This window comes from Culex pipiens, chromosome 1, assembly GCF_016801865.2.
Source record: "Culex pipiens pallens isolate TS chromosome 1, TS_CPP_V2, whole genome shotgun sequence".
Taxonomy (NCBI): domain Eukaryota; kingdom Metazoa; phylum Arthropoda; class Insecta; order Diptera; family Culicidae; genus Culex; species Culex pipiens.
Window position 1 is genome coordinate 23,623,843 of NC_068937.1, and position 23,776 is coordinate 23,647,618.

Genomic DNA, 23,776 nt, shown 5'->3' on the forward strand with positions numbered 1-23,776 from the left:
GTGTTTTGGGTTACTCAATGTTTGGTTGAAGTATTTTTTATGCAATTTTGGGTTATTTTTGTTTGTTTCGCGTTATAGGATTGTGTTACGATGTAGTTGTTCAAAATGTAATCGAATAAGTATTATTACATCGAAAGTATAGTTTACATCGAAAAATGCAGTTGAAAAATTTTTGCGACCAATATTTCGATTTTTTTGCAAAAATCAGTATTGATTCAAAAATTCATAACTCGTTCAAAGATTTTTTGCACAATCTGGAAATTTCTGAAAAGTTGACATTTGATGTCCTCTAAAACATATCAAAAAATTTAAAAAAAAATAAAAATAGTGTTTTTTGCCAATCAAGTTTTAGTGACAAAAAGTTAAATAAAAAATCACCAAAAAATTTTTACCGTGTATAATTTTTTTTTCAGTGTAGTCCATATCCATACACAGAAAAAAAAAATCATGGTAAAATTACATCTGGGAAGGGGTACATCTTTTATGTCAGAAAAAAAAAATGTGTAATTTTACATCTGAAAATGTGTAAATTTACCACTATTCTTGTGCAATGTCACTTTTTCAGTCTAAATTGAGGTAAAATTACACCATAAAAGAGGTTATATTCAACCTTCTAAAATTACACCTTCCAAATTTAAACAATTTTTTGCTGTGTACCTACAACTTTGCCAAAGATACCAAATCGATCAAAAAATTCCTTCAAAAGATACAGATTTTTGAATTTTCATACATCATTTTTGTATGGCCAGCTGCCAAATTTGTATGGAAATAATATGGACAGACTAATGATGCAAAATGGCTTCTTTGGGCATACCGAAAGCACCAAAAAAGTCGGATTAAAAAATACAAAAAAAAATCGAATGACCGAAATCTGAGAGAACTGCTCAGCTGGTAGAGGTACAACTTTTATGTCAGAAAAAAAGTAATTTTACCTCTGAAAATATGTAATTTTACCACTTTTCTGGTGTAATGCCACTTCTTCAGTCAAAATTGAGGTAAAATTACATCATTAAAAAGGTAATATTCAACCTTCCAAATTAAATTTTTTTTTTTAGTGCCAAAAAAAATTAAATAGTAAATTTGAAATTAAAGGTTTTGAATTTCCTGGGAAATATTTTTCAAATCCCGGGAATTCCCGGGATCCCGGGAATTTTTTTTAAACAGTCATAAAATCTATGTTTTCATTAAATTTGTTATGTTTTTCAAGCTTACAATCATAGAATTAGCTCAATACTGTTAATTGGTGATAATCTTTACTTCAATCTGAACAAGAACAGCAGTTTTTAGTTAGTTTAAAAAATATTAAAAATGTTTGTTTTTTGTTCTTTGTTATGCTTTGGATTTTTAATGAATCATAATTTTTAATCCAATGTGATTCAAATTATTTCATATTAATAATCACAAAATTCTTATTAATATATTTCTTTAATTTTTTATATGAAATGACTACAAAAGCTAAAAAAATCATTGAAACTGTAAAAAAAACAAGAAACGATAACAAATAAAATGAATCCATCCAATGTAAAATTTAAGAAAAGTTTAGAATTTCATGTATTCTATAAAACATATTTTCAAACTATCCTTAAGTCACTACCGCCAACTGGGGGAAATCGGGACTGCAGTCTGAATAGGTACAGGATTTTTTAGAGCAATAAATTTGAAAGTTTGTGTACTGATTGTTTTGTTAATTTAAAAAATATCAGAACATTATGCTGTCTTAATTTGAAACTATTGTCTTAAATTGCTCCAGATGCCGATGTTTGATGAAAAATAATAAAATATGATTTTTTCAAGTTTAAAATCTGGAGTTTTTTTTTTTTTTTTTGAAAAGGTCCAATAAACCAAAATTTCAGTTTTTGAATTTTGGGTGTTTTTCAATACCCCTGACTCAAGGCGGTTTCAAAAACACCCATAAAGCAAAAACTGGAAATTTGGTTTATTGGACCTTTTCAAAAAAAACTCCAGAAATCATCATTAAACGTAAATATATAAATAAATAAAATTTAATGAAAAATATTTAAAGCGCTAGGCATTTTGTGGATCCGTAAACTAAAGTTTTAATAATTTTCCCTTATAAGCCAAATAAATATTGATGTATGCCGAATGCAAATTTGCTAATGCTTTAAAAATATTATCGATTACTAAGTATTCAACTGCTCATCTATTTCCATAACCAAATCTGAGTTTCCTGACCAAAAAAAAAAAATTTTTTTTAAATTTCGGGAATTCCCGGGACAAAATATCAAAAATCCCGGGATTCGGGTTAGGGAAAATCCCGGGATTTTTGTCCCGGGAATTCCCGGGATAGACGCACTATTTGAAATTTATAAATAATTCGTAAAATTAAAAATTAAAAAAAGAAACAAAGCTTGATTTTTTTCTAAGTATCCTCAAATTCCTTCAACAATTCCACTCATTTATGCTTCAAACTCTTAAAATAATTCTGCCCCACGAGATGTCGCCGAACAAAACAAAAATCCGTGTTAAATCGCATGTAAAAGCATGCACATCACTTTTGTGAGCAAAAGCATATAATATTGCATTAGAAAACATGTGCACAAAAAGCACGCAGGCAAGAAAAAAAATGATTTCGCACACCCCAAAAATAACAACAATCCTGTGAGAGATACCTCCAGATAATCAAGTCCGCGCCCCAACCCTCTCGGCTATCTTGCCACTGTGAAATTATTTTGATTAACACCGATGTATCTTTATGTTCCCCATACACTGTATTACAATTAATGCAGTATACGACGTACGAGAAACGTATTGCTACATTGGCGTTGTAACACGCAGACGGTGAGATAGCCGAGATGGTTGGGGCGCGGATTTGGTAATCTGGAGATGACTCTCACTAGATTGATGATATTTTTGGAGTGTGCAAAATCTTTTTTTTTCTAGCTTTTTGTGTACACGTTTTCTCATACAATATTACATGCTTTTTCTCACAAAGGTGATGTGCATGCTTTTGCATGCGATTTTACCGCAGGATTTTTTGCTGTGTGAGCTCATCATAAAATGACATTTTTATTTCATTTTTTTGCTGATTTTTTATTGCAAATGACGTCCCTTTCAACGACATCGTGGGGACATCCCCAAAACGGGAAAAGCAAAGTGGAAGGGGTGGTAATTGATTGATGACGACATTGATTGATTCTAATACAGCAGCAGCACCGGCAGCCGCGTGTAAATGGCCGTCCCAGACACGGAGGGAAAAAAGAGAGAAGGGACTTGCGAGGGAGGGATGTTGTTTTAGAGCTTGTTTAACGCCAACGCTTGAAAAAGGTCAGCCGATGATGCCTGGAGGATCTTCAGAGGGAGGTTGGGGGGGAGAAAAACCGGTCAACAACGCCTCCTCGGCAGAGATCCGGAATCAATTAGTTGAATTTCCCATTGGCGTATTACTTCTGGCCTTTTGCGCATTTTGCCCCTTCAGGAGTGGGTGGTAGAGACCCATTTCAAGGGTCGTCCAGCAAGCCGGCTATTTTATTCCACGGCCATTTATCAGTCTATAAATCATTTCACTTCGATTGGGAGGGATTTTTCTCCGTTTTTCCTCTTCTTCTGGCTCGATTGTCACCGGCCTGCGAAATGGAAATTGGATTTGGATCGATTAAATATTTCCACCTCTTTGGAGAGTCAATGCCGGGAAGGGTGGGGGGACGGACAGACATCTGCAGGGATTTGTGGACATTGAAAACATTCGCACGCGGATGTCCTTCCAGGAATTGGAAATGTCGTTTGATGGTGTTGATTTCGGAGGAAATGAAATATTATTTTTGAATGAAAATTACATATCCATTTAATAGCTAAAAGTAAAAATCTGTTAAGGCTGGTACAAATATTTTTAAAAGTTTTTGTCACCCCCCCCCCCCCCCCCCCTTCAAAATTGGCCCGAAAAATCAGGGGGCAAAAAAAATATTTTTACAATAAACTTCAAAATTTCAATGAAAATTCAAGTGCAACCAGCTGAAATCAAATTAAAATACATTCTTCTGCGTTTAAAATCATTTTTAGCATGTTTGGGTTTATTAAAAAATCTTAAATTTTTTTGAAAATTTTCGATGCAAAATCTTTTTTTTTCGATACAATTTTTATTTTTGTCAGATCTTAGATTTTTTGAAAACTAGAGATTGCAAAACAACTGAACTAGTGTAAAATGTATTTTAAAACACTTTTTTCATTTAAATGTGAAGACTATGGCTTGTTATTTAAATTTTTATATTTTTTTGGCCCCCCCCCCCCCCCCCCTTGACCTCGGCCAGGTCCGAGGGACAAAAACTTTTTTAAATATTTGCATCGGCCTAACTAAAAACCAAAGTTGTTAACGATAAAATTATCGAGGCACGATAACGATAATCTATCGTTATCGTTTTCGTTATTTCAATAATTTTATCGGCGCTAATCTTAATCGATAATGGACGATAATTCATTTTAAAATCTTTCAAAAATTGATTAATTCAATCAAGAGCATCCAATTTCCCGGGAAACAGGAAATTTTCAACCGAATTCCCGGGAAATCCCGGGATTTTTTTTAAATTTGTTAAAAACTGTTCTGATCTTGGCTCTGAACAATATTTGGCTACAAAATTGTATAGGACATTGATTTTAATTGTTAAAATAAGTGTGAAGATCATTAAAAAGCTTGAATGCATGTAAAAAATCATACAACTTCAAGTCAGTTTTCTTATTTATTAAATTCCCGGGAAATGGGAAATATTTGTTTACGGGAAATCCCGGGAATCCACGCTCTAATTCAACCATATCATGTTAAATTTTCAATGTTTTTACTAAGAATATATTTTTCGAAAATCTTGTAAGGTTCAAAGCAAAATATTTCACAAATTAGGCCGATGCAGATATTTTTAAAAGTTTTTGTCCCTCGGCTCTGGCCGGAGTCGAGGGGGGAGGGCAATAAAAAGGGGGTTGTTTTGCAATAAAAGTTTTCAAAAAATGTAAAATTTGACGAAAACAAAAACTTTAGCGAAAAAAAAAACTTTAGCGATAGTAGACATCGAAAATTTTCAAAAATTCAAAAGATTTTGAAATCAACCCAAACATGCTAAAAATTATTCTAAACGCAGGGGAATTCATTTTAAATTGATTTTAACTAATTGCACTTAAATTTTCATAAAAATATTTAAGTTTTTTGAAAAAATATATTTTTGCCCCCTGATTTTTCGGGCCAACATTGAAGGGGGGCGGGACATAAACTTGAAATAGAATTTGTACCAGCCTTAACGTATTTTTTTAAAGTACTCAAATTTTCATAATTTGCAATATGAGTATCAAACGAAGTGAATTTTTGTATGCTTTTTCACTTTATTCGATTTTTTTTTGTTATAAATTAAAAAAATCACAAAATACCGTATTTTTTTCAAAATAGTAAAATTTTAAAAATTTGCAATTAGATGTCAAACGAAGCGAAATTTGGTTTGCTTTTTCCCTTTATTAGAGTTTGTTTTTGTAAAATGCTAATGTTTTCACAATTTACCGTACTTGTTCGAAAATACTCAAAAATTTTAAATTTGCAATATGGGTATTAAACGACGCAAAAATTTGTATGAAGCATACACAATTTGAATGTACGTATGAAGCCTGCAAAATTTTGCTTCGTTTGATACCCATTGAAAAAATGCGTGAAAATTTTAGTATTTTTCTAAAAAAAACTCTAATAAATTGAAAAAGCACACGAAGTTTCAATAATTCAATATTGCAAATTTTGGAAATTTCCGATAAAAATGCGTGCAAATTTGAGTATTTTCGAAAAAACGCAATTTTGTGAAAATTTAAGTATTTTACAAAATACTTTAATAAAGTGAAAAAAAAACATGCCACATTTCGCCTCCATATTTGCCTGCCCATATTGTAAATAATAAAAAAATAGTATTTGCGAAAAAATACGATATTTTGTGAACAAATTTAAATATATATTTATAATTTGTAGCTTATAAATATATTCAGATTGAATGCATTGAAAATTTAACATATATGGTTGATTCATTTAATTTTCGAAAGTTTTAAAAAATGAGTTATCGTCCATTATTGGCGATAAGATTATTGACGATAGAAATATCGAAATAACAATAACGATAAACTATCGTAATCGTCAGACGGTAATTTTATCGATTAACAACCTTACGAAACAAAAACTAAAAAAAAACTTACTTCTTACTTCTTACTTCTTATTTCTTACTTCTTACTTCTTACTTCTTACTTCTTACTTCTTACTTCTTACTTCTTACTTCTTACTTCTTACTTCTTACTTCTTACTTCTTACTTCTTACTTCTTACTTCTTACTTCTTACTTCTTACTTCTTACTTCTTACTTCTTACTTCTTACTTCTTACTTCTTACTTCTTACTTCTTACTTCTTACTTCTTACTTCTTACTTCTTACTTCTTACTTCTTACTTCTTACTTCTTACTTCTTACTTCTTACTTCTTACTTCTTACTTCTTACTTCTTACTTCTTACTTCTTACTTCTTACTTCTTACTTCTTACTTCTTACTTCTTACTTCTTACTTCTTACTTCTTACTTCTTACTTCTTACTTCTTACTTCTTACTTCTTACTTCTTACTTCTTACTTCAACTGGGCGTAATATTGAATGTTTGCCCCTCTTGAAATGTTAGACTTGATTCAAACATTTTGAAAACATGTCTTTTCACAAATGTTTATTTAAAATAATAAATTGAGGGTTGTTTGGGTTAGATTTTTTTTCTTTAAGTCGCTTTATCTCAGCAACCAGTGGTCTCCAATCTTCAATGTCTCTTTGACAATTTTATAGCAAATTTTCTGAACTTTAAACAAATATTTTCAGAATTGGTTAATACTAGGGTACTTATTAATTTTAAATTCAAATTTACATGAGCAATTCTCTACCAAAACCGGAAATGGATTTTATTTGTTTTTTTTATTTGGCTTAAACTTTTTGTGACCAAAGAAGCTATTTTGTGTCATTGGTTCACCCATACAAGTCTCCATACAATTTTGGCAGCTGCACATACAAAAATGGTACGTAAATATTCAAACAGCTGTAACTTTTGAGTGAATTTTCTGATCAATTTGGTGTCTTCGGCAAAGTTGTAGGTATTGTTGAGGACTATTGAGAAAAAATAGGTACATGGAAAAAATTTGCCGATTTTTGTATTACCTTTTTTTACAAAAACTAATTTTTTTTTTTTCAAAATATGTATTTTTTTTGATTTTTGAGATTTTCGAATATGTTTCAGGGGACAAAAATCCGCAACTTTTGAGCCATTGAGAAGTATGGTCAAAAATCTGCCGCCGAATTATATTTTTTTGAAAAAATAGGGATTTTTGAAAAAACAATCAAAATTTCATACAAAACAAAATTTTACATAATTTTTTATATAAAATTGAATTTGCAATCGAAAAGTACTTTGCAGATTTTTTGATAACCACCGAATGTTTGATTTTAGCGAAAAATTTGCAGTTTTTCGATTTTTTAAAATAGTGACCATTTCCGAAAATATTTTTTTTCAAGGTTCAGAAAAATTGGTGTAAAATTGGCTAAGAGACATTGAAGATTGGACCTCTGGTTGCTGAGATACAGCAGCTTAAACAAAAAGAAACAGGAAAATTAAAGTTTTCTAAATCTTACCCAAAAAAAACCCATCATTTTCTGATGCTGATATCTCAGCAACTAATGGTCCGATTTTCAATGTTAAAACATTTTCAGATTTTTTTAATCAAGACTAACATTTGGAAAGGGCGTAATATAGAATGTTTGACCCTTTTGAAATGTTAGTCTTGATTTGAAAACAAATTTATAACTCGGCGGCAAAATGTTTTACCATACTTCTCTATGGCTCAAAAGTTGTGGGTTTTGGTCCACTAAAACATATGAAAAATCTCCAAAATCAAAAAATATCAATTTTGGGAAATTGAGTTCTTGTAAAAAAAGTTAATTAAAAAAAAATTCTGTTCCAATTTTGTTTTCTGTATTTGTAATTCCTTTGAAAGTTTTTTTTTTTTTTAAAAAAAAAAGACCGACTTTTGCACTTCAAACTTCAAAGTTAGGCTCCTTTGGTCATCCCTATGACCAACAAAGTTTGAGGCAAATAAAATAAAAAAAAATCGATTTCGTAGAGAATTGCTCATAGTCCTTTGGAGGTTGCAGAACAGGCCTTATGCTATCAAATAAAGACCAAACCTAAACAAGATATTTAGCTTCATGCTAAAATATTAAACATGTATGAAGAAAAACTAAACAATAAGAGAAGAAAATTTCTTCGGCTGAAAAAGGGAAAAATTACAACGAACGAAAACAAATTCGATTGAGATTTAAATTATGAAAAAAAACACTCAGTAAAATTCTTCAGATTTGTTCTTCATCAGATTGAATCTTGAAAAAATCATGAGAATTGAGGCTTTTCATGTCTCTACTAACCTTTCTTCTGAATATAATATTCGCAACATTTTTTCAATAACTGTTCCAAGAATCATCACAGAAATAAATTAAATTTCACTCACACAATTTTGTCGATGAGCTTTAAGGTTGAGCCGCGATCGATTCCACCTGACTTATCGAGCACACATCTCGAAACCTGTAGTGTGGCGTGTGTGTGTGTGTGTGCAAAACCCTAATCCAAACACGACCCGCTGTCTGATCTGTCCTTTTACTCTTTATTTTATGGTTCAAAACGACTTATATCTTGTTTTTTTTTGTTGGTCTTACCATCTCCTCCTCTCTATCTCTCTTGCAGGTCGAAGCCGGTGACGTAATCGTGAAAGTTAATGGAACCGACGTGCACGGATTTACCACGAAAGACGGTGAGTTCGAAAATCTTCTTTTTTTTGAACACTTCTGTTTGTGTGCACTTTTTTCCCTTATAAATTTCTTCATCATGATCGGTAGTGGCAGGGTTGTCGTCCAAGACCATTTTGACGTAGATTTTGATTGGTTGTAACTTATCGGGGTCGGGACTAATATTTGAAAATGGCTAAATGTAAAAAAAACTTAAATTAACAAATTAAACTATTAGACCTTTTTCAAATGTTACTCCCTCAAAAATGTAATTCGCGATTTTCTCAACCACCCCTTGTCGAGAGAGGTCGTCGTTCAACGTTGGTGTATTTTCCTCAGCTCATCTTTTGTTTTGTTTTTCGTTACAGTGCTAAAATGCCTCCGGCTCTCGACGGATCCAGTTACGCTAGAGCTCAAAAGAGGTCAGTATCGCGAGAAAAAGTAAAGTTTTCAAGAGCCGAAGCAAACTGGTGGGGAATCCGCGTGAAAAAAATGGAAAAGCAACCCGCCCAAATCAACCGGAACCAATGAGTACTTTCTTGTTTGACCTTTTTTTTTTTGGGTGGTAATTTTATCATCTATTGAGCGTATGCCCACAATCCACATGCAGCATAAGTTGTTTAAGTAAACATACTTTTTTCGACGGATGAAAAAAAAGCCGCGCCCAATGGTTACTGGTAGATTTTGTTGAGGAAAATCTGCTCATCCTCACCAATTATCATAATACCATAATTAGAGGGCCTTGTTGTAAAACAAAGCTTGCCGCAACTCACTTAAAAAATTAAAACTTGGCGCTCTTTTGATTTGCTGAAAAAAAAAAACAAATTTTATTTTTGAGATATCTCAATATCGGGGCATTTTTTCTTCTTATATCATGATCACTTTTCTTTACCTGTTTTTATTCAATTTTCTCGTTTCATAATCTTTTCACGTGTCTCTTCAAAATGTTGATTTTAAAACTGAGAATTACATTTAAGTTGCAATGTACAATTAACTTTAAACCCAGCAGATCAGTGTTTCAATGTCATGTTAATAAGTTGATATCGTAAAAATGAAACAAAATAAAAAAATTAAGCGAAATTAAATTTTATTAATTTAAACCCTCATTGTTAACAATTAATTTGGTAGATAATCGTAGAAAAATTTAAAAATGCCTGAAATGCCCATATTAAATTGTGATCGTTTTTATTTTGAAGATTGATATTGCCAAAGTTGTTTCGATGTCAAATTAAATTTTCGACAGATTTTTTTTTAATTTCGTTTTTAAGCTAGAATTGAATAGTTGTATCGTGGAATTCGTGATGAATGATAACCGATCATTTATTTATTTTTTCTTATTTTACTAAGAAAAGAAATCAGTTTTCGATTTAACAATTTAGACTTACATTTGGAAATGATCAAGTTATATTTCGTTTGAATGTTAGTTGTGATGTTATCATGTTGTAAGTTAAAAAAAAGTTTACTAGTAAAAATCTTTGTTAATCAAAACGCGTAACAACCAAAAAACAATGTTTTTTTAATTTTTATTATTTCCTAGACCAAAACCTTTAAAAATTTACAAGAGAGCAATTCTCTACAAAATCGGTCTTTTTTCTAAAATTTTAATTTTTGTATTTTTTAATCCGGCTGAAACTTTTTTGGTGCCTTCGGTATGCCCAATGAAGCCATTTTGCATCATTAGTTTGTCCATATAATTTTCCATACGAATTTGGCAGCTGTCCATACAAAAATGATATGTGAAAATTCAAAAAGCTGTACCTTTTGAAGGATTTTTTTGATCGATTTGGTGTCTTCGGCAAAGTTGCAGGTATGGGTATGGACAAAACTGAAAAAAGTGATACACGGTGAAAATTTTTTTGGTGATTTTTAATTTAACTTTTCGTCACTAAAACTTGATAGGGCAAAAAAATATAAAAAATTAAATATCAAGCTATGGTCTCAACATTTGAATGAAAAAAGTGTTTTAAAGTGCATTTACACCAGTCCAGTTGTTTTGCAATCATAACTTTTAAAAATATCCAATTATCTAAAAAAAAATTCGCCGAAAAACAACTTTTTGCGGTGCTGTACATTGGAGTTCCACAAAAATAATTTGAATCGATCCCAGACATGCTAAATATGATTTTAAACGCAAGAAAAGGCATTTCTAATAGTTTTAAGTTGGTTAGACTTCTATTTCCTTTACAATTTTGAAGTTTTCCGGAAAAAAAATTTTGCCCCCTGGTTTGTCTACCAAATTTTTTTTTAAATTTACAAGAGAGAATTTTTTTTGCCCCCTGATTTTTCTAATTTTGAAGGGGAGGGCGACTTAAACTTTGAAAAATATTTGCAATGGCCTAACTGGTTGTACATCAAAACATTTTTTTTTTTTTCAAATCTTCATGAGGCTTTTGAGTCAAATTTACTTTATTAAGCATCTTTTTCAATTTGGATGAAATTCAATATGTCAAAATGTGCCATTTTGCTTCATAAGTTTTTTTCCATGCTGGTCATACAAAATATAAAAATCTGCATCATGAGATGGGATTCTCTTATTGATTTGGTGTCTTTGGCCAAGTTTTAGGTACTGATGAACCCTGTTCAGAAAAATTACGTACACAAAAAAAGTCACAACTTATTTTGTACGTGTTTATCTTTTTTATATCTTTTAGAAGACCAAAAAAAGGCATATGTAGCTTCAGTTTCAAAACCTGGTACAAGAACTATGTTTTTTATGATAAATAAAAGAATTTTGAAAATATTGTCATACTAAATTGTAAAATTCATTTAATTTGCAAAACCTTATTTGGAATCGAACATTACGTCATAATTGCTTCTATAAAGTGCATCATTTTCAAATTTATAGAACATTTCAAGTAACTTAGTTTCTAAAAGTTTTTTATTGCCTTTGAATAATATTTTATGTTTAAAAAACAAGCTGTGAAGAGTTTCATATTTTTCATTTTTAAATTTTGTTAATAAGAAACAAACTTAAAAATGTAAAAAAAATGTTTTGCTCAGAGTCGATTTCGATACCTTGAATTTAGTGTAAACAATAAAAAAACTGTTCTTTTCAACAAACTTATTTGTAAAGTTAACAAGGCGAAACACTGATTTAATATATGTTGAGATGTGGTGCTTTATTTTTTTAAATAAAATTTTGTATCTAAAGGACACAAAGTTGCAGAGCAATTTATGTTTTAAAAATATATACAGATACGTTTATATTTGAAGTATAAACGTATCTGTATATATTTTTACAGAGTTCCCAAATTAACCGGTTAGGCTAGGTTCACCAATAAAATTGGTTCGGCTTAAGCCTCCTTTTGTGGTTCAATCCTGGTTCAGTGAACCATGAACCATGGCTTAAGCCAGGCTAACCCGGCTAATGAAAACCATGACTATGCATAAGTGTTACGGTGCAACAATGCTACCGTGTAACAAATATAATGATGTAACATTGTTACACCGTAACATTGTAACACCGTAACATTGTTACACCGTAACATTGTTACACCGTAACATTGTTACACCGTAACATTGTTACACCGTAACATTGTTACACCGTAACATTGTTACACCGTAACATTGTTACACCGTAACATTGTTACACTGTAACATTGATACAACACTGTTACGGTTACGGTTACGGTGTAACAATGTTACGGTGTAACAATGTTACGGTGTAACAATGTTACGGTGTAACAATGTTACGGTGTAACACTGTTACGGTGTAACACTGTTACGGTGTAACACTGTTACGGTGTAACACTGTTACGGTGTAACACTGTTACGGTGTAACAATGTTACGGTGTAACACTGTTACGGTGTAACACTGTTACGGTGTAACAATGTTACGGTGTAACACTGTTATGGTGTAACAGTGTTATGGTGTAACAGTGTTACGCAATAGTAGATTTAGGGTTGAACAGTATAATGGTGTAACAGAGCTCGCCGTTTAGCCTAACATTCTTTGATCAGGTTCAAGCCTGGTTCAAGCCAATGGTTCATTTTGGCTAGCCTCGCCTGGTTTGAACCAAATGAACCAAGGCTCACGGCGCTCGTTGAGCCTGAGCCGACGATGCTTGCCGACGTGTGGAGTGAACCTGAACCAGAAAAATGAACCTAGCCTAGCCGATGGCTTAGGCTAGTGGGAACACTGATTTGAAGTAATATTTTTGGCCTTCTGATTTTTCGACCAAATTGAATACGAAGAAAATTACGTTATTGAAAAAAAAACAAAATTTTGCGGATATTTATAATAGAAGACTCTTAGCAATGCAAGAACAAAACGTTAAAAGATAATTTTTAATTTTTGTTTTCCAGAAATTTTAGGATAGGGTTGGCTTTAAGGCAATTTTTTAAGGTTTTTAATAACACAACTTGACATTTTTGAAGTTGATAACAGTAAACGCTTCAGTTTCGTCAAAATATGATAGAATTGGGCTCTCTACGATCGCTCCAATCGATAGAATCAAATTTTAGTGAATTTCCTGCCAATAATAAAAAATTTGTGCAACTTATATAATTTAATTTCATTGACTGAAAACAAAACAGACTTGAAAATTAATATTTTAAAAAATCAATTGAAGAAGCGTGATTAAATTTGTTTAGATCCGTTAAGTCATAAATTTAAATTTCACGTTCCCAACGGATGATACAAATTCAGTCGAAAACATATAGATGAGGTGGTACACACAAAAAGCCAATAAGGAAAGCAAGCTTAAGGCTTATCTGCCGATGGCAAATCCGATTAAGACCGAAACGCCGCCGCCCGCACGGCACAACCCAGCCAGCGCGAATTTGTTTTGTTTTTGTGCACGTTATTTGTATGTGTGAGAGTCAGTGTGAACTCCTCCTCCTCCTAGGCATTAACCCACCCACACCGAAAACGTGCTCCGATATTAAGCTTGGCGAGGTCCCCACGTACATTGCAAATGGAGCGATAAGGGGAGACAGTTTGAGCAATTCCCCTAAGGGTTTAAAAGGGACTTTTCTTGGTTAAATTTCTACTAATAAACACTTATAGTCAAGATAAATTTGGTTGAATTTTGACTTTTAATTGCGAATTTTCAATTTTATGACTGTGTTAAATTTTGTTTTGAATTCTATCGAAAATATTTTGTTTTCTCCAAACAATAGATAAGACTACAACTGTATAAAAAATTGTTTTGATCCGTGTGCATTTCCTTAATTCCCGGTCTAATTTTTTGATCACGTTTCGTTCGTCACTTTTTCTTCTCTCCTTCAATTTTGAAACCATTGTTTGAATGTCATGTCTTTCTGAAGAATCAATATCACACTTTAATTTGCTTATCACGAATCGTACTGGAACGACAAAGCTAATTAATTATTTCAACAACCCCCGCTGCTGATTGATGCTCGAAAGTGGCAAATTCAAACAGTTTGTTTCGATCGATCATCGTATTTTTTTGTGTGTGAACTTGAATCCACAGCATCACCACCAACGTCAAGAAATTTTGTGAATTATGCGTCAATGATTTTTTTTTTTTTTTGACATCGCTTAGGTTGATTTATATGCTAATTCTGATGATGATGTTTGTGGTGTATCGTCTTACAATGGCATAATAAGAATGTTTATCACTCCACTCTCTACAAACGACACACTTGCTGGGTGTTGCTTTTATCTGGAAAAAAATAGGGGGCTTGGGGGGTGAGACGAATACATTTGGATTTTAATATTTATGATTTTGCTGAATCATCTACATCTTCTTGAAATATTTTTGCATCGCTCTATCATTTTTGAATAAAAATATTTTCATTTTAATCTTTTGTAAACAAAATATTTTGTCGGTTATGACGGTTTTTACAAATCTGGAGTTTTTTTCTAAAGGTCCAATAACCCAAATTTTTAGTTTTTTTTTTCTTTTTGGGTGTTTTTTAACACCCCTGACTCAAGACGGTTTCAAAAAACTCCAGAAATGATTGAACTACTTGTAATAAAATGTATGTAACTATAAAAAAATAGGAAAATTTTAAATAGGAATTGATATAGAACAAGAATTCAGTTGTTATTGAATTTGATTCAAATATTTGTTACGTTTTCTTGAAATTTTAAATCAAATCAAGTTTTAGTGACAAAAAGTTAAATTAAAAATCACCAAATTTTGTTTTACCGTGTATCATTTTTTTCAGTGTAGTCCATATCCATACATACAACTTTGCTGAAGACACCAAATCGATCAAAAAATTCCTTCAAAAGATACAGATTTTGGAATTTTCACATATTATTTTTGTATGGACAGCTGGCATATTGTATGGCATATCAAAGGTACCAAAAAAGTTTCAGCCGGATTAAAAATTACAAAAAAAAATCGAATGACCGAAATCTCAGAATTGTTCATTGGAAAAATCGCTAAAATGTATGGGCAAAAAACATCGCTTCAGAATTTTGGCAGCAGGTGGCGCAGATCTCGCCCAAAATTGTTAAAGTCTTGTAGGACATTTAATTTCCTACAACTTCGTCCAAGTCAAAACGTCAACGGCGAAAAGCAACGGCAATGGCAGTAAATGACATAAAAAAGTAAATTGAAAAGTTTTGTTGGAAGCAACACGAGGCCAACTCATGTTATTACATTTTCGATAATTTCGTAGCCGGCCACATCCCAGAAAAGTCCATAAATGTAACATTTTCACTGGCTTCGTTATTCGGAACGCTAAATGCTGTGAAATTAAAAGCAGTTAATTATGACCAAATTCGTTACTTGAGTAAATCATATAAGCCTATTTTGCCTCGCATGCCCCACAACTTGTTTTTTTTTTATGCTGTCTCCCTCTCGTATCAGGTCTCCAGCAAGCAAGCATCCTGCTACGCATTCCAACGCTCAACTGTCACGAGAACTAGAAGCAACGCAAGCTTGAAATATTCATAACTTTATCAAAAAGAATTCCAAACCGGTTCCGGATGATGGACACTCGACGTCCCGACAGAAGCGGCTTCTTTCTAGCAGATTCCACCAATTTGCATGGTTGATTTAAAAATTTGAAATTAAGACAAGTTTGACTTACGTGCGATTTCTTCCCCACTACAGATCCCAAAATCAAAGCCCACGTCCGGAAGTACCTGCAGTCGATCAGTAACCAGCACCCGCACGCCGACCATCACCACCACCACCAGCACCAACAGCAGCAGCTCAACTCGAACCCCTCGTCGCCAATCCACCACCGCCACTCGCCGGCCTCGCCCCTCTCGGAGCGTGGCCCCAGCCGGATCCAATCCCCGGCGCTCACCGGCGGCAGCAACGCCGCCCGTTACGGCCACCGGATCAGCTCGTCGGATCCCTCCTGTCGACCGTCGCGCATTCCCCAGGCCGTCCAGTCCTCCGCCAAGAACAACGCCTCGTGGAGTGCGCCCCAGTCGCCGCACGGCCTCAAACCGCCCCGACCTTCGCTCATTCCGACCGCGAACGGAACGTCGCCGGTGCCGCAGCAGCAGAATAGCTACCACAGCAGTAACCATCAGGCGGTGGGATCGCCCTTTGGGACGCCGCAGCAGGTGCCGAAGAAGGGCTTCGAGGCGTTCATGATGACGGGGGATCTGATACTGAACCTGTCGCGGACGCCGCAAAGTTCGGGGATTTTGCCGCAGGCGAAGAAGATTGACAGTCTGCGGGACTCGCCGAGCCATAGGGCGAGTACGAAGCGGAAAAACGGCGCGGTGGCGCCGCATGCCAAGTGCGAGTCTTCGTCGCCGTCGTCGCCGAGCAGTCAGAGCAGTAATAGCTACTCGGAACAGCCGCCGACGAACGGCGGGGGTGGAGTGGTGAAGGAGGGGAAGAAGAGTCGTAGTCAGGAGGTTCGGGGGGAGGATCAGAACGATGGCCAGAACACGGGCAGTTCGATCGAGTCGATCGTCAACAGCAGCAGCAAGAAGTTGAGCGGCGGAACTAGCAATGGCAACAGCAACAATCACAACAACAACAGGGTGCTGGAGGATGGGGGCGGCGGCGGCGGCAGTGGGGACAGTCGGAATCGGTTGCTCAAGTCACGGGGCAGCAGCTACGAGGGTGGCGGAAGCAGTCTGGACGTGGCGGACGAGGAGGACGATGACGACGGTGAGGGAGATGACGAGGAGGACGACGACAACGTGGACGATCTGATCGACCTGCGGAGCGCCCGGACAAACACTAGTGGCTGTGTGTCGTCTGCGCTGCTCGGCGAACGGAATTCCGCCAGGCGGGACGTTCGACCGGGCCGCGACGGCAGTAATAATAGTGTAGTGAACCCGCAAGATCCGGGCAGTGATAGCGTAGACAGTAGCAGTGCCGCCGCCACCAACGGTGACCTCCGCCGGTTGCACGGCCCCGCCACCAACCCCAAGGAACGCAGCAAATCTTCCTCGTCAGCCGCGTCCGCCTCCGGCGGAACCGTCAAATCCGAAAGCTCCCCCGAAATGAGCTACTCCGTGCCAACATCGCCAACCTCCCTGTCGGCGGCCCCCATCCTCGAAGGGTACTCGTCCTCCCTCAAGCGCAAGGAGCTCGCCCTCGCCAACTCGGTGCCCACAAGTCCGGAATCCGGCGCCCAGGAGCTCATCCGACGCACCGGAAACCTCCAGCATCATCACCACCACCACCACCACCACCATCATCATCACAGCAGCAGCAACAACCAGCCCCAGTCGTCGTCGAAAACCGGCGGAGGCCAAAGTTCCAGTCTCATGAGTGCCAGTGCCAACAGCAGCAACGCAGCCGCCGTTATGTCGAAGAACGTCGTGCGGAAGTGTGATGCGGCCGGGTTTCGGACGAGCCGGTCCGAGGACCACCTGCAGCAGACGCAGCGGGACGGTGGGATTGGGGCGGCGGTCGTGCCGATCGATATCGACGAGGACGTGAACAGCTCGCTGAACACGCTGCTCGATACGCGGCACGACTCGGAGGAGTCGCAGGTGAGTTTAATGATTAACCCTCTACTGCTTTTATTTTTGCCGCGAACAGGAGGTCATTTTAAGCAATTTTTGGCTACGAAAAACTTTACTTCTCTAGTTTTATGTTTTTCTTATTTCATTTTATTTTGCATTTATCTTGTTTAATTTATGTTTTTTTTTTTTGTAGTATTTGACCTATTCTACCACCTACTATCACTAAATTATGTTTATCTAACTTTTTGATGTTTTTAGACAGTCACTTTTTCAATTGTTTACTTGTTTTTCACACGTTCTGCTAAAATGTGGCACCATTTTCATTTGAATTGTAAAAAAATGCGTAAAGGGACACAACAAAAATTATTGCATACTTCTTTTTAACTAAAATATAGGAGTCGTTTTTAAAAACATTGGCAAAGTCACATAAAACAAGTAAAACTTCCAACATATAAATATTCTAAAATTTTAAGAGTTCTTCTTTCCAATACTTTTAAGATCAAAAATTGGTTGAAAAATGGATTCCATGAAAATCCATTTTTCAACAAATTTTTGATCTTAGAGGCGGTGTTGGGTTGTAGAGGGTAAAACGCACATTTATTTGAAAAAAATATATAAAAAAATATGAAAAAAAATATATTTAATATGTAATATATAATACAATGAAATAAGTTTCTTAAATTGTTTTCAATCGAAATCATGTAAGAAATAGCTTTATGCAAACAGAAAAAAAGTTACATGATAAATCATGTACCAAAAAGAATCATGATGAATGATGTAAATTCAAAGGCAAATTGCATGGAAATATACATCAAATCACATGAAAAATTCATAATTTACACATGATTTGACATTCAATTCCAACATAACAGTAACTAATTGAATGAAAGCTTTTTTTATTGATAAAAAAATATAAACCTGCAAAATTACTAAAATTACCGAAATTAATGTGCAGTTTTTTCTATTGCAATTTCGATTTTACATCTGAAAATAAAGTTAAAAAAAGGATTTCAACTAAAAATAAAATAATATCTTTTTTACGTTTTTTTCTTTCATCTGAAAATTGGCAACACTGCCAAAAGACTTTTAACTGACTTGTGACATAGCTCAAAAATGGTAATTTATGTTATCTAAAACATCCAAAAATGATAATTTTTTTTGCCGTCATTGTTTTTGTGTGATAAAAGGGCTTTTTAAGAGTTCAACTATTTTTTCTGAAAGCTTTTAAGCGATACCCACAACTTTGCCGAAGACACCAAATCGATTAGTAACTCCGTACTAAAGATACAGATTTATTAATTTCAGTGCAGACTTGTATAGACGAACCAATGATGCAAATAACTTTAAAAAAGTATAAACAAAGTGTTATTCAAATCAAACAATACAAAAATAACAAAAAAATGTCATGAGAGAATTGGTCTACAAAATTACATTAAAATAAATGCAGACTTGTAAAAATACATATTCAAATTCAATTAAATTTAAAAAAAAAACAAAAATCAAATATTTAAAAAATATTGCAGAATAAATTGGGTTAACACGAATTTTACTAAAAGTTTAAGACTCTCCTACTGTTTTTTTTCCAAATATGTTTAAGGTCGTAGAAGGTGTCCCTCACTTTTGACTGTCAATGATGGTTCTGAATTCAGGGTCCAGAAATAGTAAATTGAAATAAAAAAAAAATCACGATATGTAAAATGCTTCTACAAACAACAAAAAGAAATAGATTTTTTGATTGATACATTCTGAATCAAGATTTGAATGTTTTTTTCTTGAACAAACATGTGCGCCAAATGGCCGATCTGGAATGATGCCTTCCAGAGCCTTAACTAAAACACTGCATGGAAATGTAGTTTAATTTAAATTGAAATTCAGTGTAATCAGCCTCACGTAAATTTAGTAATTTCCATATGATTTGATAAAAAGTCCATGCAATCCGCACCTTAATTTACATTGATTATCATGTAACTTTTTTATGCAACACTTATCATGTAATGTTTGTTAAGTGTGTACGTATTTAAAACAAATTTACGTTTAGCTCGATTTTGTTGAATTGCAAGTAAACATCAATTAACTTAATAATATTCTTGCCACGTAAAATTACACAAGTTTGAGTGTAAAATCATGATAATTTACAAAAAAAAAATACCTTACTTTAATAATAGTAAAGCAGCTCTTTTGTTACGTATACAATGAATTAATATCGTAGCAAAACTTGTGTGAGCAGTCCAGGCAAAAAAAATCGATGATTATAAAATCACAAAATTAAAAGTTACATTATTCATCATGTAAATTTTTTTTATTGCTACTGTACGTTTTGACAAGAATTTCATTTAACTCGATTCTATTAAATGTCAATGAAACTTCAATCATGAATAAATGTGATAAACTTTTTTTGTCACGTAAAATTACACAAGTTGGTGTGTAAAGTCATTAAATTACAACGTTCTCTAGAAATAATTAATTTTTCTACCTTTGTTTTTATTGCTTAAATGCAACACTAGACTCTTTGAGGAAAACTATAAATATCCAGTACTTTGTCTTAGAAATCTGGAGGGAATCCATTTTCCTGTGAAAACATAACACACTTAGCCATGTGTGTTGGATAAACTTTCGTTTATCTTAGTTTGGTGTTTTTTTTTTTTTGCAAATGGGACATTTATGAGATTATGGACAGTACATTGAATTCCAATTTGATTTCAATTGATGTTGGAAGCACTTAACAGAATATATGCATTAAAATAATAAAAAAGAAAGAGGAAAAAAATACAATTAAAGTTATTCGAATTAAATAAATTATAGAGTTTTTTTTAATTTACGTAATTTTACACATCAGCTTGTGTAATTTTACGTTGAACGAATATTTTGAATCACATTTATTCATGATAGATGTTAATTTGAGATTCAACAGAACAGAATCGAGTCAAACTTAAAATCCGTTCATTACGTACACAATGAAAAAAAAGTTACATGATAAATAATGTAACATTTTTCAATTATTGATCTGTAGAGCTATACACAAATTTCTCATTACTGAATTCAGTTAAATTTACTGGAATCTGAGCAATTCTCTATTTTTCTTAAATTTTAATTTTTGTATTTTTTAACCCGACTGAAACTTTTTTGGTGCCTTTGGTATGCCCAAAGAAGCCATTTTGCATCATTAGTTTGTCCATATAATTTTTCATACAAATTTGGCAGCTGGCCATACAAAAATGATGTATGAAAATTCAAAAATCTGTACCTTTTGAAGGAATTTTTTGATCGATTTGGTGTCTTCGGCAAAGTTGTAGGTATGGATATGGACTACACTGAAAAAAAATAATACACGGTAAAAAAAATTTGGTGATTTTTTATTTAACTTTTTGTCACTAAAACTTGATTTGCAAAAAAACACTATTTTAATTTTTTTTTTGATATGTTTTAGAGGACATCAAATGCCAACTTTTCAGAAATTTCCAGGTTATGCAAAAAATCTTTGAGCGAGTTATGAATTTTTGAATCAATAGCGATTTTTTCAAAAAATCGAAAAATTCGTCGCAAAAATTTTTTTACTTCATTTTTTGATGTAAATTCAAATTTGCAATCAAAAAGTACTCTAGTGAAATTTTGATAAAGTGCACCGTTTTCAAGTTGTAGCCATTTTTATGTAACTTTTTTGAAAATAGTCGCAGTTTTTCATTTTTCAAAATAAGTGCACATGTTTGCCCACTTCTGAAAAAAATACTTTTGAAAAGCTGAGAAAATTCTCTATATTTTGCATTTTTGAACTTTGTTGATACGACTGAACAAATGTCTGTGGGGATGTGTGTAGACATGATTTTTTTCCCACACGATTTTCTCAGAACTGGCTGAACCGATTTTGGCCGGAACCGCCTTATTCTGTTCGTACTGGGGTCCCCTAAGACCATATTAAATTTCATTCTTTTTAGTGGAGTACTTTTAAAGTTATGCCAAGAAAAAGTTTTTTTGTAGCTAAAAAAAGGGTGATTTTTGCATAACCTCAAAGGCCGGGTCTTTTTGCTCACGCGCGAGAGTGGCGCAGCATGTGTATCGCCCGGTTGCCACATTGCTTAAGCAGTGTCTGCGTCTCTTCTGGAAAAAGTCTGTATTAATTATGTTGCTGAATGCATCATTTTGTCTCGACAAAGATTAACACGAACTTTTTACTGAAATACAACTCATGAGCCATTGTTTACTAGGACTAGGGGGACAGCATGCAATTTCATCGTGCACCTAATGTTGGCATATTAGCACTTTTAAATTCAACTGCAGCCCCCCCCCCCCCCTTCTCTTTTATTTTGGAGAGTTGGTTAAAAAAGAACTGAAAATTGCTGTTCTGGTAAAAACAAGAATATTAAAAAAAATAAAAAATCTAAAATTGAATTAAAAAAAACAATAAAAAATTAACCCTTAAATTAATTTGTAAATACAACCTAAAATACAACATGAATGTGAGGAAGGCACCAACCACTTTAAGGTGAATTAAGTAAGGTTTTTATTCATAATATTGCAAAAGTAGTTTTTAAACCGCTGCCTATTTCGTTAAACTACTGTAAAAAAAAGTCATTTGAAGAGAATTTTTATGTTCTTTGTGAATCTGCAATAACTCAGAGGGTTAATTTTTTTCATTTCAAACAAACAATTTCAAAGTGCGATGTTTTTTTTTTTTAATTTTACAGTATACTCAACCCTCCGTGGTTGGTCACTTTTTCGTTTAACACTTTGTTAGTTTGTACCCCATGGGTAGGTCCTGGGACGGGACGGCTGGATAGAGTTTTCTTTTTGAGTGTTTACGTTTGTATTCTTCTTCTGTTTCTTGCAAGAAAATTCGTGTTCGAGTACAAATTTCAAGCAATCTGTGATTCAGATAGCTTGACAATTCAAATTTTCTTGTTGATGTTTTTCAACTCAGTGCTCAAGCATGCGGATGACTTTTTCTTTGGTTGAAATGTTGTTTAGTTTTTCCTCGCAGATTTTTTTTGAATTTGGCTGTTAAAATGTGCGGTTGGACGTGGCTGGAGAATCCTGAATTTATGTTCCATCGTTTTTCTGTGGATCTGTTCATAAGGAGCTGCCGGATACAAATCACTAGAAATGGTTGGCAAATCAAAGAGGACTCGAGGTCACGCTCGAGGTAATTGATACGATACGATCACTTACTTCAATCTAAAAAAAATCCTAAAAAGCCTGCAAGTAATTAAATGGGGGGGGGGGGGGGAGATTTTTTCTTAGGTATACTCCTGTCGTTGATCCGTTACGCAACGAAAGAAAATAAATCTTTCCCAGTTCCCCAAAGAGGAGCACACTTGAAGAGTATCGGGGCAGGCGTTTACAAAGCGAATTCAGCGGCAATTTTTACTCAACTAATGTTGTTTGCGAAAGAAATGGCTGGCAAAAAATCAAATTTGTACCAATTCATTCACTTCAAAGAGTAGAAAGTTTGATATTCAATTTGTGGCAACGTGTTGAAATGAAAATGTGCGAAAAAAATCAAATAGACTAAACTGTGGCCATTTTTTTCGTTTTCTTTTTAAATCCAGTTCTACGATGTTGTTCCGTCACGCCACATTTTAATTTCACGGGAAGCACAGGTTTAATATTGTTCAATCTAGATGACATTGCTATGTAACGCGCAAAAAAATAACAATAGTTTTAAATGGCTAAAAGAATCGTCAGTTTATGAAATGTATTGTTTTTTAAAATGAAAATGCAGATAGTTCAACATTCGGTGTACGATAGAAATTCCTTTCAATTGAAAATATTTAAATCAATCTATTAATGCAATTTACAATTATTTGTGAAATTGAATTAAAATTGTTATATTTTTTTTCAACTCAAATTACAATACTTTTCATTTTCTCCTCATAAGAAAGGACTGGTTTAGGTTGACAGAAGCGGCCATGTTGAAAGTGGTTTAGTTTGACAATAGGTTTTTTTCTCTTTGTTTATCCCATCCCAGGGTAGGTCAAAGTCAAACTAAAATGTGACGAACTGTCAATTTTTACACGGCGCTCACGCAAACTATCAAAACAAACGTTTGGGGGTTTGAGTGCATTATATTTTACAGTGTAACATTGTTTTACAAAGTTGGATTTAAAATTTTCGTTTCATCTTTGGTTTGTGCTGCATATTATTGAAAAT

General features: G+C 34.0%; 1 protein-coding gene across 4 annotated transcripts in view; it reads left to right on the forward strand.

Moving 5' to 3' along the window:
- LOC120414508 (PH and SEC7 domain-containing protein) overlaps positions 1–23,776 on the forward strand; it is a 162,114-nt gene that overhangs the window by 119,517 nt on the left and 18,821 nt on the right. For all 4 annotated transcript variants that reach the window (XM_039575710.2, XM_052706835.1, XM_039575712.2 and 1 more), the window contains 3 exons: positions 8,732–8,798; positions 9,141–9,194; positions 15,804–17,659. In XM_039575710.2, coding sequence (XP_039431644.1) covers positions 8,732–8,798; positions 9,141–9,194; positions 15,804–17,659 — 1,977 coding nt within the window. The remainder of the gene's footprint in view (positions 1–8,731; positions 8,799–9,140; positions 9,195–15,803; positions 17,660–23,776) is intronic.